General features: G+C 36.1%; 1 protein-coding gene and 1 pseudogene across 1 annotated transcript in view; both read right to left on the bottom strand.

Annotated features, from left to right (window-relative positions):
- The window catches only part of MTREX (Mtr4 exosome RNA helicase), a 105315-nt gene that overhangs the window by 54987 nt on the left and 35373 nt on the right, over positions 1-14955 (bottom strand). Inside the window, exons 15-16 of the mRNA XM_015085579.3 lie at positions 14375-14500; positions 7160-7310 (exon numbers count right to left, since the gene is read on the bottom strand). Of these exons, the coding sequence (XP_014941065.2) occupies positions 7160-7310; positions 14375-14500 (277 nt within the window). The remainder of the gene's footprint in view (positions 1-7159; positions 7311-14374; positions 14501-14955) is intronic.
- Positions 2566-5377, bottom strand: LOC106987309 (probable ATP-dependent RNA helicase DDX5; annotated as a pseudogene).

The raw sequence follows: 14955 nt of genomic DNA, 5'->3' as shown, positions 1-14955 counted from the left end.
TCACTTTTGTGCTCAGACCACTTAACTAATCAATCAAAAGTCTGAGACATTTTAAGAAGTCACATGGATTTTGTATCTAAGATTCTAATTACAGCCGTACAGAACTTTGTAAGTGTAGAGAAACCTGAGTATAAAAAGCTGGTTTTACTACAGTGTAGCACCATAGGAAAGCCTCAGTATCTTAGGAAACAGCATGTGACAGATATTCTCATAAACTGTTAAGACAGTTAGCAACCAATTTCCTCCTTTTGAGGGAGAGGCAAGGTGGTGGTTCCAAAAATATATTAATATCCTATAATATGTGCACAGATATAGACCTGGGAGTGATGGGGAAATGGACTGCTATTCCCAGTATTGAGCAAATTTTCTAAAAGATTAAAGTTTAAATGGCTTTACTGATCTGTATAGCAACGCTATCAGTAATTAAAACTACTAAATGAGCACTTAACATAAATTATCTCATTTAATTCTTATGAACTGGATGAATTAGATATTATCCAAGTGGCTGATATGAGCAAACTTAAGGCTCAGATAATCTTGAATCAAACCCATATTTAACTTCACAACTCTTGCTATTAACCATTGCGTTATCTATTAATGACACTAAACAAAAGATTAAAATTGATTTAGCATTTTGCCTTTCAGTATAAGAACAGTGAAATCCTAGAAGTTTTTCTCTATAGCCCACTGGAAAATCTAATGTGGACTCAGTAAATCAAAATGAAAAACATCTCATGTATGCCAGCCATCTAAGTTTGCAAACCACAAGAAGGTATAAAGATTAATTCTATACTTCAAAGACAACAGTCTCCATTTTCATTTGGATATATTTAATATGATGAAAATAATACCAGCTCTCTTGAAAAGGTTCTAGCAGTATCAATAGCAAAAGGAATTATACCCTTCTTAGTAATAACTGAAAATGAGAACAAACTGCATTTAAGATGTATTCTGCAATTTTAAAGCACACAGCATAGCCTTTATCACCTAAAACCATCTTTTCCTACACCAACATGACTCTTGGGTCATACCACTCAGTCCTGCAGACTGTAGCAAAGGTGGTACAATTCTATCATCAATTCTTTTTCAGTACTTAAATTTCTACCTCTTTCACATTAAACTTTTCTACTCAACACTTAATCTTTTTATTAGTATCAAAAGGTCAGAAAAAAAGAGGTCTTTCTCCTTTAAAAACATAGGTAGGGAAAGCAGGGATAATTCAAGTACAGGAAGAATCCAGTGTATGTATAGTAGCAACACCAGGAGTTGAAGATTATGTTATTTACAATCCCTTTAAAAGGCAAGTCAGTCAGAACCACCCTGAAAATAACAGCAGCTAGGGCTTAGAGAGACAGAGAACAGGGGATTGAGAAATGATGGTAATGTTTAAGTTCACGGAGTAGGTAGCAGAGACTTTGTCAAAGTCATATTTAATAATCTGAGTCCAGTGAGAAGTCATAAAAAGGGTTTCAATAAATGGGAAAATACTGAGTTCTCACTCTATCCCCCACCATATCTGGCATACTTTCTAAGGAATTATAAAAGAATAATATAAAGTGAAATTAAAAAGAATTTGCTGGTTGTTAGAATACAGTATTTTTATAAAGAAAAAACATGAAAGGTTGGTGCACCAATGTGCCTCCTATTTCTCTTGGTTATTCAGTAACTAAACCAATCTAACTAATGGCTGTGTATGTGTGTATATAATTATCCCATTCATGCATGACCTAGCGGTAACTGCTTAGTAGGAATATTTAAAAAAAAATCCTTTATGTCTATTTATGAGAGAGAAGGAGAGACAGAGCATGAGTGGGGGAGGGGCAGAGAGACAGGAAGACACAGAATCCGAAGCAGGCTCCAGGCTCTGAGTTGTCAGCACAGACCCTAATTTGGGCTCGAACCCATGAACCATGAGATCATGACCTGAGGCAAGGTTGGACACTTAACTGACTGAGCCACCCAGGCACCCCAGTAGGAATATTTTAAAGTTTAATTCTTTTTATTTAAAATATTAAGCTGGCTTGTAACTGTATATGTGTTTCAAAGGCAGCATCGGAAATTTCTACATATGAAGCAAAATTAATGAATGTCCTAATCTGATAAAAATACTTCCTTAATTTACATCCAAATCCACAATGTACTTAAATCTTACTGATACTGTTTTTTTATTCTATTATTATATATAATTACTTTGCAGGAGAAAGATTTATAACCCCTTTAAAAATATGCTTCCTTGACAAAAGAGAATCATTATTCTCTTTGCTAAGGTCATAATTATTCACCAAGACAAATGGCATCAAATACTTAACAAGAAAATAATAAATATAATCTGAAATTACATACATTTGCCATTAATTTTATAAGGTGTAGTTTAAAAATTCAAGTTTTGTTTGTGGTATTTAAAGTAAAGGTAAGTCTTAAAACCAGCCAGCTCAGGGGCACCTGAATGGCTCAGTTGGTTGGGCATCTGACTTCAGCTCAGGTTGTGATCTCAAAATTTTGAGGGGGATCTCTCTCCCCCTCAAAATAAATAAACATTAAAAAACTTTCCCAAAAAATAAAAAATAAAACACCATCCAGCTCAAGTTTCTTTAATCACCTTTTTTTCAGCCTTGTATTTTTCAGAGAAGTTACTGAATCTATTCTTACCACATTAAAAAAAGAATGACCTATGACTTAATAAAAACAGCTTAGCTTAGCAGCACGAGTCCAAGATTCTAATCCTAATTATGCCACCAATCAAACGTATACCCACAGATATTGAGTTAAACTTCCCTAGACCTTTATGTATTCTTAGGCCTTTATTTTTTTTTTTCAGTCTTCAAATATTTTCATTAGAAGGTCATGTGTTGCCTTCATTTATTTTATTTCTAATTACTGTACATTTACTTTTATGAAAACAAAGCCTGCATTTTCTAATACAAAAAAAAAAAAAAAAAACCCTAAAAATTGTTTCAGGAATGCAGAGAAATATCCAACTTACATAGTGAAAATGTACACCATAAATACTGCTGCAGTGCAGTCATATCTGCATTTCCCTTATTTATTAATTATCTTGTCTGGGATGTCTGGGTGGCTCAGTCTGTTAAGCGCCTGACTCTGGATTTCGGCTAAGAGTCACTGTGGATTTCTCACAGTTCAGGAGACTGAGCCCCCACATTAGGCTCTGAGCTGTCAGCACAGAGTCTGCTTGGGATTTTCTGTTTCTGCCCCTTCTCCACTTACACACGCCTGTGTGCTCTTTCTCTGCATAAATAAATACATAGTTTTAAAAAAACTATCTTGTCTGAAAACATAGAATATAAAGAACAATTACGAAAAACAGACATTTACAGATACTTCTAAAGTATTACTCAGAATAATCTGTTGGCACTGGATAGCCAATCATAGCACAGCCACAGTAGCAGGATACGCATATGCCCTTTGGTTCATACCACTGTGCATTATTTGGAATATTACTTCCATATTGCTAAGTGCTATCATAACCATTCTGGTAAGTGCCCATTGGATTACCAGTCCTAAAACTGGTAAAGAGACACAAAATTACTTCCAAAGTTCCCACAGGTGTTAACTGCAGCACTATAAATACCATTCTGACTTTTTGCCCCAAAATCTCTTAAGCAGACTACAGTAACCTCTGTCCTAATTTTACTTCTCTCTAAAGGTATTATATCCACAACTTTTGCCCAGAGTATCTGTCCCAATGGTGATCCTTCATGCCTCCTCTACTCCTGGAACAACCAGAATCTCTGTCTTCAAACAACAGAAGCAAACTGGGAATAAGTGCTCTTGATTAGATTGAGGAAGCACAGACATAAGGTCACTCACTTGCTTTATTTTATTAGGTGTAAAAAAAAGTGTATGCTGTGCCTGTTTTGTGCTGTGTACTACGAGCAGCTCTTCCAATTTAATGAACTCCTTTGAGGAGTTAGGGTAGTCATATCCAATGACAAATTTCACATCTTCCACATCTAGCCCTCTGGAGGTGACATCTGTAGCAACCAGAATAGGAGCTTTTCCATGTCTGAATTCATTTAGAACCCAGTCATACTCCTGTTGACCCTTGTCACTATGGATACCCATGGTGGGACACCCATCTCTCATTTATCTAGTAAGCTCATCGCATCTTTTTTTGGTTTCAACAACAACAAAAATGGTCTTATTGTACTCCTTTCTCATGATCTCTTCTATTAGACGAGTAAGTTTTTCATCCTTTTCTGCATCATGACACACACCTACAATGTGAAGAATGTTGTGGTTTGCACTCAGTCCTAGTGCACTAATGTTTATATGAATGTAGTTCTTTAAGAGAATCTTTAACATGCTGTCTTACTTCTTTGGGCCAAGTCACACTCCACATTAGGGTTTGCCTGTCAGGTCCTATCTGATCCACAATCTTCCTTATTTGGGGCTCGAAGCCCCTATAAGCATTCCATCTACTTCATCAAGGACAAGGTAGGTGGTTCTTCTCTGACTGGTTTTCCACACTCTAAATAAAGTTTTCCAGGTAATGCAATGCAGATTTCCACACCTCTCTCCAAATCACAAATATGTGGTCCCTGAGGAGCACCACCATAGACGCAAGTGGGCTTCCACTGACATGCTCTACAGTATTCAGTAGCTACTTGCTGTACATGTTAGGCCAGTTCTCAAGTTGGTGCCAGCACCAAGCAAACAAACCCATCACCTCTCTTTAGGAATGGCTGATGGATGTGGAGGACAGCAGGCAGCAAATAAGACAATGTTTTCCTGGATCCAGTCTGTGCTGCTCCAACCATATCCAATCCACTTGGAGTTAGGATCTATCAATGACCTTGTAACAGCAGCATGTTCAATAAAATTTGATCTTACAATGACAAATATTACATTTGCAGGCAAGTTTGCCTCATAAAAATTCAGAACGGACTTTGGGCACTTGTGACCTCTAACTGCAATTTGTAATTTCCTTATGCCTTCTATATGTTTCCATCTCTTGTACAGTGTGCCTCGCCAAACCTCACTAAAAATTTATCTCAAATTTGGGCGGCCCATCAAGATCCCACTTCTTTTTTTGACTAGTTTTCCCCCAGAATTTCCAAACTTCTTTCCAGATAGATGCCCTGCCCTACTTCCCTCAAATCAAAGTGCACCAAACCTGTGGGTTTCTACTACTTGTTCACTGGCTGGTGACAAATATTGTTTTACAGTGATAGTCATTTTGTAAGACAATATTTGGAAAGTTATTTCCTCAGTATCTCTGGTTAAGGACATGGAATGGTATCATCCAAAACCAGATCTGCTTTGTTTGTGGCCATCAACTGGGGTTGCTGGGGACAGGACAAACAAAGATATCTGGGGGCTCAATCTTCCAGTGATTGGCGAATGACTGGTCCCACATGGCTGGTAAAGTCTAATCAGAATCTGAAGGGGAAGCCATGGCACTTAGCAATAAGGATACGGGGATTCAGGGAGAAGGGAGTGCTAGGTCTTTAAAACAACTTGTAAAATGATCACAAAGCTCCTTCCAGTTTTATAGTTTGTAATGAAGAACCCTCTCTTAAGACCTGAAAAATTAACATAAGAAGAAATAACTACTATCTATCATCCATGTAAAGGTAAAGAAAAGAAAAAGAAAAAATAAATTAACACAGTTGGATGTTTTAAGCCTTTTTCCTTTAAGGCACATTATTAAAATTCATTTACTTTTGGCTACATAAAAATTGAACTGATATAAAAGTATCTCAAATTTGCCTTTATTGTTAATTGTATCATAGCACATTTATAAAATGGAAATATTATGTAGTTATAAATATCATACTTTCAAAAAATACTGGAAATTAAATTTTAAAAAGCCAGAGCTGGTAATGAATGTAAAGTATTGACACAAAGCCAAGGCATAAGGTAAATATTTAACAAAAGGTACTAAATGTAAATACATTGTTACTTTTATAAAAACTGTATATAGTCATCTTCCTCCTTATCCACAGTTTTGCTTTCTGTGGTTTCAGTTACTTGTGTTCAAATGCATTCTATAAACAGATGATCTGTCAGAAGGTCAATAGTAGCCTGACACTACATCACAATGCCTATGTCATTTACCTCACTTCGCCTCATCAGGTAGGCATTTTATCATCACAAGAAAGGTGTGTACAGTATAATAAGATATTTTGGGGGTGGGGCGTGGGAGGTTGGGAGGGAGGTTTTGAACTTGCTACGTGTAGGGAGGGAGGGACAGAGAGAGACAAAGAGAGACAGAGACAGAGAGAGAGAGAGAGAGATAGAGAGAGAGAGGGAGACCTTATTCACGTAACCTTTATTACAATATATCGTTACAACTCTCTGTGGTTTCAGGTATCCTGTGGGAATCTTGGAACACATAACAACCATGGTTAAGGAAGAACTAATGTACTTAATCCCACTTAAAAAAAAACATTTGTATGAGAAAGAAAAAAACTTTGAAGAACTACAAAGTGTTGTGGCTGGCTCTGTAGGAGGTTACAAGTGATTTTAACTTTCCTCTTTATCGTCTGCTCAATTTTCTGGGGGCTTTTTCTTTATGACTATGTATTATTTTTGTAAGATCTACCCAAAACAGTATTTTCAATCTTTGCCTCTGTTTTGGATTTTAATCAGCTCTGATGATCAGCCAAAATATCCTCTAAGAATCAATTCTACTTGAAAAGAGCTACCACAGAATACTTAGTTTCTGAACTTCAGAAAGCATTATCATAATAGGAGCTAGAAATTCTAAAAAGGCTGAACTCAAATCCCAGTTGAAGTATTAAATTTCCTTAATCATTTATAAACTTGTGCTGTGGCACTCTTTTATATTGAGAAAACATACAACGGCAAGGCTAATACACACATGCTTCTTACAGGTCAAATTTTAATATACCAGGCTTTTTGTTGTATCATTATTCATCAACATGAGCTATAACGTAATATGACTATAACACTCAATTATATTAAATTTGAACTATAAAGGTATTCTGACAGAGTTTTCTTGCTTTTATTTTAAAATGTTCTAGTTGGTTATAATAATCAGATTGTAGTACTCACTTCATGTAAAAACCAAGATATAGCTAACCAGAAAATAAACAATGGCCTAGCAGCCAATAATGCAGTAATTATGCTATTACTCTACTAGCTAAATAGACTGTTACAGTAATTTTATACTTACTCTCTACTACTCCTGGAATTGCTCTATAATGTTGAAACTGGTAAAAGGATTTTTCCAACATGTACTCAGGATTAATTTCTTCTACACGTAGCAAGTTCAAAACCATGTTGTAGGTCAAATGGAAAGCACTATTTAGAGGATCAGCTGAGCCCTAAGAGGAAAAAAAAAATGTCAATGCTGTAACTTTTTCAAATAAATTTATAGATGCCAATTAAACTGCTTAACAATTTAATCCATGTTAAGGAATACTATAGAAATGTATTAAGTTATTTCCTTTAAATGACCAAAACAAAGTGATTAAACAGTTGAGATTTGGGAAAGGGAAGGGGGAAAAAATCCACTGACTAGGAACAGCAGTTCTTAATTTTTTTTTTTAATGTTTATTTATTTTTGAATGAGAAAGATATGAGAGTGTAAGCAGGGGAGAGGCAGAGAGAGAGGGAGACACAGAATCTGAAGCAGGCTCCACGCTCTGAGCTGTCTGCACAGAGCCCAACGCGGGACTCAAACTACAAGACGTGAGATCATGACCTGAGAGCCAAGGTTGGATGCTCAACCGACTAAGCCAACTAGGCACCCCAACAGCAGTTCTTAAAATACTGTTCTTGGGGCGTCTGGGTGGCTCAGCCGGTTAAGCGTCCGATTTCGGCTCAGGTCATGATCTCACGGTCCGTGAGTTCGAGCCCTGCGCCAGGCTCTGTGCTGACCGCTCGGAGCCTGGAGCCTGTTTCGGATTCTGTGTCTCCCTCTCTCTCTGACCCTCCCCCTTTCATGCTCTGTCTCTGTCTCAAAAATAAATAAACGTTAAAATAAAAAAAAAAAAAAACTGTTCTTAAAAGCCAAGTATGTTTAGCTTTCTGCCTTCTAGGCACTTCATAAGGTTACACTTTCTGGACTCCTGGTGTGTGGGCCAATAAATTGTAGTCATGTGTCACTTTCTGGCCAAGTATTTAATTGCTGGTATTAAAATCCATCTTTTTCCTTCCCGAATTGGAGTTAGTAGACACTGTGCTATTGAGCCATATACTGCTCGCTATTCACTTTCTGTTCTATGTATATATGTAAATAGATTCACCAAGTTTAAAAATGACCACATCTACGAAGCATTTGCCAATCACTATACTAATCACTTTCAATAATAAGTTTTCAATTCACAATATTCCTAACAAAACCAATTTACTGTCTTAATTTTAAACAAGAAACAGGTTCAGAGATGTGAAGAAACTTGCTCAAGCTAAAGAGGTAGGAGGATCCATCTTATGGAGTCTGTGGGCTAAAATCCTCCTAGAGGGCAAATTAAATCGCAACTTATTTCACATCTCTATCTTTTCAATATTCAATATTCACATTACTAAAATTATAGGAACCCTCAAATATTGATCAAGTATTTCTCAACATTTACATATTTAATTTGATCAGCCAAATTATAAAATTTTTAAATCATGTATCAACAGAAAGCCTAATAAAAGGGTCACCTAAACTTTAACCTGGAACAACGGTAGCCAATACTAAGTAGTTTTTTAAGCATTATTTTACATTTATTTATTTTTGAGAGACAGAGAGAGATACAGCACTAGTCAGGGAGGGATAGAGAGAGAGGGAGACACAGAATCCGAAGCAGGCTCCAGGCTCCGAGCTGTCAGCACAGAGCCCGACTCAGGGCTTGAACTCACAAACCGTGAGATCATGACCTGAGCTGAAGTCAGACGCTTAAATGACTGAGCCACCCAGGCTCCCCTTAAGGATTATTTCAGTTGACAAGTTGCTCACTGAAAGGTAGTACGATTAAGAGAGCTACATATCAATTTTCCAAAGCAGATTTGTAATACTACCTTTCGAATGGTATTCTACTTCTAATGATTTCTGAAGTTGTAGAGTGCATGGTTCATTCAGGCAAGGAGTATAGAAAATTGCCACTCTATTTTTGCTTTTTGAAATATAATAGTGGAAGATAGAAGAAAATGCATAAACATGGGTCCTTCCACTTCTTCAAAAAAGGTCCATAAGAAATCACATACTCAAGGTATGTTCTTCCTAAAGTTCCAAAAGCTTTGAAAAACCAGGAAATAAATTTCATCTTCCTTAGCCGTTAACAACATAATTCAGGTTGAAATGAACACACAACTGTTTATAAGCAAAAAGCCTGGATAGTCTCTTACAAAAAGCACAATATGTTCTGTAAGAAACCATTAAGTTGAAATTTCATTTCAGAAATTATGGAATATATATGTTTTTGTGATTATACTGGAGAAATGTAAAGGATCTCTTAACTGCTGAAGAATAAAAGATACATTCACTAGTCTTTCTGGATATTATACACACACTTTCTGTCTGACCCAACTTTTCATTTAAGAAAACATTATAATGAATAGTTTGTTTTTTTTTTTTGTAGCTCACATCAAGTATATACAAAAAGAACAAGCTCCTGTCTTATGTCAAATTCTATCTGAACTAATAGATAAAAACTCTGACCATAAATAAGAAGCAACAGATGGAGGGGAACCCGGCTGGCTCAATCAGTAAAGTATATAACTCTTGATCTGGGGGTCATGAGTTCAAGCCCACGTTAGGTATAGAGATTAATAAATATACTTTAAAAAAAAAAGGCAACGGGGCACCTGGGTGGCTCAGTTAAGCATCTGACTTCAGACCCCGATCAGGGTCATGATCTCCTGGTTTGTGGGTTCAAGCCCTGCATCCGGCTCTGTGCGGACAGCTCAGAGCCTGGAGCCTGCTTTGGATTATGTCTCCCTCTCGGCCCCTCCCTTGTTCACACTCTGTCTCTCTCTCTGTCAAAAATAAATAAACATTAAAAAATAAACATAATAAAATAAAAAGTTTTAAAGGGCAATGGATATGAAGGTATTAGATAAACAAAAAGAGGACACTGTAACAAGAGCCATTTTGGAAAGTTGAATACGTTTATATAACAGGTGGTAGAAAAGTAGTCAAGCCAAAGAGGCTAAGAAAGAAATTACTAAAATATTTTAAATGTAAGATCATTAAATGATTTACATGCACAAATATAGAACTGCGTATGCATGCTAAGATACTGTAAATTGCAACAAATAACCTTTAGCCAACAAGCAATGAACAGATGTATTCTGCCATCTTTCTGGCTAAGACTACTTAACCCAACAAAAGGAAAAATGATTAAATATGACAAACAGATCCAAATTTTACCAACGTACAAAGCATACTAATTCCTTTAACATACAGTGACTCTGAATAATCTATGTATTTTAATTATTACTTGAGAAAATAAACATTCCATTCAGTAAAATCCTATTACTTAAGGGTGAATCTCAATTATTGACATTTAAAGGAAAATAAAACAGACCTAAGGTTATAATGATTTATAAGTTCATATACTGTATTAAGTATGTTAAAAGAATAGGGCACCTGGGTGGCTCAGTTAGTTAGGCATCCAACTTTGACTCAGGTCATGATCTCACAGTTTGTGAGTTCAAGCCTCACGTCGGGCTCTGTGTTGACAGCTCACAGCCTGGAACCTGCTTCGGATTCTGTGTCTCCCTCTCTCTCTCTCTGCCCCTCCCTGGCTCACACTCTGTCCCTCTCAAAAATAAACATTAAAAGAAAAAAAAAAAAAAGTTTGTCAAAAGAACAATTTGGCATGTGCTGTCATGCCAAATTCTGTCTGAGCCAGTAACTGAACAATCTATTTGCATGAAGTACTGAGAAGCAGTAGTAGCACATGGTGGTTAGGAGCATGGACTCTGAAATCACATTGCCTTACTTTAAAAGCAGGATTTGCCATTTAACAACAAAATGACTTTGGAAAAAATTCTTAATTTCTGTATGCCTTATTTATTTATAAAATTGGGACAGTACCAGTAATTATTTCCATGCCTAAAATATGTAAAATGTTCTAAAACTATTAGTTGCTATTGTTCTGAATAAGTTGCCTACAAATTATTTAACAATAGTAAAACTACCTGAAAAAATCCTAGGGGACAAAAAAAGTAGTAGGGCAGTTAGTCTCAATAAATGTGTCCAGAAACCTAGAAATGTGTCCAGAAACCTACATATTTGCTTATGTAACTGCAATATTATCAATAATCAGGTACTATACCCTTTCAACAAGTCAAACTATACGGTATTCTAAGTGAGAGGTACCACTAGTACAACATTCACTAGTATGATTATAAATCAAAAGGACAGGTAGTAACAAGTGTTGGCTAGAATGCAAAGAAATTACAATCCTCATACTTTGCTGGTAAGACTGTAAAATGGTACACCTGCTGAGGAAAAACAGTCTGCCAAGTCCTCAAAAGGTTAAACATAGAATTACATATGACGTTGCAATTTTACTCGTAGGTATATATGGAAAAGAAGTAAAAACAAGTTCACCTAAGAACCTGTAAAGAAACATTCATAGCAGCATTATTCACAGTAGCCAAAATGTACAAACAACCTCAATATACATCTGCTGATAAAGGGATAAACTGTACTAAATCCACACAATGGAACAATATTCATCAATAAAAAGGAATGAAGACCTGGTACATATTGCAATATGGCTAAACCTTGAAAATATTATGCTAAAGAAATGCCAGATACAAAACATCACATATTATCTGAATACATTTATATGAAATGCCTACAATAGGCAAGTCTATAGAGACAAAGAATAGGTTAGTGGTTTGCTTAGGGGAAAGGAAAGAGGAAGGAAATGGGGAGTGATTGAATGGATATAAGATTTCTTTTTGGGCTGATAAACATATTCCCAAACTGACTGTAATGATGGTGGCAAAACCGTGAATATATTAAAAATCAGGAATATTGATTAATGTATGCAATGTGAATAATATCTCAGCAAACCTGCTTTAAAGAGTTAATTTAAGAAATGATGGAGCAGCATCTGGGTGGCTCAGTTGGTTGGGCATGTGACTTTGGCCCAGGTCATGATCTTGCGGTTCCTGGGTTTGAGCCCTGTGTCAGGCTCTGTGCTGACAGTTCAGAGCCTGGAGCCTGCTCCGGATTCTGTGTCTCCCTCTCTTTCTGCCCCTCACCTGCTTGTCCTCTGTCTGTCTCTCTCTCTCACTCAATCTCAAAATGGATGGATATTTTTAAAAATTAAAAAAAAAAGAAAGAAAGAAATGATGGAAAGGGGCGCCTGAGTGGCTCAGTCAGTTAAGCATCTGACTTCAGCTCAAGTCATGATCTCATGGTTCGTGAGTTCAAGCCCTGTCTCAGGCTCAGTGCAGACAGTTCAGAGTCCAGAGCATGCTTCAGATTCTGTGTCTCTCCCTCTCTCTCTCTCTCTCTGCCATTCCCTAACTCTCTCTCTCTCAAATAAAATAAACATTAAAATAAAAATGATGGAGAAATGGGAACTCTTGCGTACTACAACGGTCAGAATGGATATTCCTCAAAAAATTAAAAAAAAAAAAAAATAAGAACTACATATGATCTGGCATTCTATTTTTGGGTATTTAACCAAAAGAATCAAAATTAAATGGTGACCAGATACTAACACTCCTATGTTCAGTGCAGTGCTATTCACATAGCCAAGATGTGGAAATAATCTAAATGTCCATCAATAGGTGAATGGATTAAAAAAAAGGTGGTATATACATAAAATGGAATACAACTGAGCCTTAAAGAAAATAATTCTGCAATATGTGACAACATGAACTTTGAGGACATCATACTAAATGAAATAAGCCACAGAAAGATAAATACTGCATGAATCCACGAATATGATTTTTCTGAAATAGTCAAGTTCATGGAATCAAATAGTAGAATGGTGGTTGCCAACAAGTGAGGTGGGTATAAAAGGTTAATTACTAATCAAAAGTCATAAACTTTCAGTCAAGCAAGATAAGTAAGCTCCAGAGATATGACATATGGTAGTGTACCTATAGTCAACAACAATATATTTTGAAATTTAAAAATTTGTTGAGGGTAGATCTCAACAGAATATGCAAGAATTAATATTTTTTCCACAACAAAATTTTTGAAATGAAAGACAAAAGAACTTTTAAACTTAACAGGTGCACTTTACATGCAGAAATGCCAAGTAAATGAAATGAAAAATCTGTACTAAAGGAACCAGATACTGTCATTAAAATCCTGCTTCTTACTATTTAGCAACCTGATTCAATTTTTTCCATATATAGATCACAAGGAAAGAAAAATAATGTTTACTATATCTGGCACAATTTGAAGACTAAAAATACAAATTTCTAATCTTGTGTCATTTTCTCTACATGAAGAACTAAACTACATGGACACTTAAAAACAGGTTTCCAAGTGGTAATCTTTAAAACACCATATGATGGCTATGAATATGTACAGATAAACTTTGTCTTCAAATAAAAAAAACATATACTCTTACATATATTTGCTTTAGCATATAAGACCTCCCACACCCATATCTCAAATTCTCCTTGCTTGCTGTTCCCAAGTCTTAGAAACTGAAAAGGGTCCATTTCAGAGATAATGACCCATGTATGAAATTAACAAGTTTTGAAGCTTTAGCTAATGATCTGCCAGTTAATTTTATATTTTTAATTAATGTTGAGTTTCCCATCTTACTAACAGTTTTCTCTAGGAATTTTTTTAATAAGTTCTTACTGCATGGAGGAGAAGGAAAGCAACCAGGCCAAACTTCCCTGAGAAGTTCTCCAAGATAAAACAAAAATTAAACCCTTAAGACAATCCAAAACAAAAATACTAAACACGCAAAATGAACAGGCTAATTTGAAAAAAGCTTAAAAGTTGAACTTTTGTTTGTTGGGATATTTATGATCCATCAATAGCATTAGAATGCTAGACTGCAGAATTAATTTATTAAGCTATGTGGAGTTACAAAGCTAGGGGAAGGTAATGGCCTAAAATACTGAGAGCATGTGCCCTACTCAGGAAGAGCAATTTGTTTAGTGGAGAAGGCAGTTAGGGAAAGTGTCTTAAATTGGGAGGGCAAAGTAAATATTTCTGTCTTCTGTGGGGATCTTTACATTCCCTCCCTCACATGAGTTGATCTTTACTTATTATAACAGAAAGTAGGGTACAAAAGTAGGGTACAGCACTTTGAGCAGTTACTGTCTTCTACCTTTCAAGCACAAATGGTTTAGTAGATTAACTCATCTACTTAGAAAGGTATTGGAACTGACACAACTAATTTCAAGGTACCTCCTGAAATAAGTTTCTCAAATTCCTGGTGAGGCCACAGAATCTTAACTCAGTTACCTTAAGTAGCTGTTTTCCAATCGTTGGGCTCATCTTTTCATCCACCATAAGAATCACAATTCCTCTATCATCCATTCCCCTCCTTCCAGCTCGACCAGACATCTGAATGTATTCACCAGAGGAAATCTGAGTGAACATAATTAAAAACACAGAGTTTAGGAGAAAACCTGGTGAAAAACATATTCTTAAATCAGAAAAATACACAAAACACAAGTTAACACATTCCAAAAAAGGGAATGTGATTGAAAAAATCACCTTTTAGGAGTTTAAGTGAAAACACAAAAATGCAAATATTACAAGGGCACCTGGGTGGCTTAGCTGGTTAAGCATCTAACTTTGGCACAGGTCATGATCTCACAGTTCATGAGTTCAAGCCCCACTATGGGCTCTCTGCTGCCAGCACAGAGCCTGCTTCAGATCCTCTGTCTCCCTTTCTCTCTGCCCCCCTCCCCCATGCATTCTCCCTCTCAAAAATGAATATGTGAACATAAAAAAAAAAAAAAAAAAAAGAATGTTTAGCTCCAAAATGATCACATACACCATAGCTAGAAGTAAAGATTGGCTAATCCACGGACATAAAA

Source organism: Acinonyx jubatus, chromosome A1 (genome assembly GCF_027475565.1).
Source record: "Acinonyx jubatus isolate Ajub_Pintada_27869175 chromosome A1, VMU_Ajub_asm_v1.0, whole genome shotgun sequence".
In the NCBI taxonomy this organism is placed as follows: Eukaryota; Metazoa; Chordata; class Mammalia; order Carnivora; family Felidae; genus Acinonyx; species Acinonyx jubatus.
This window is presented reverse-complemented; position numbering and strand designations above follow the sequence as displayed.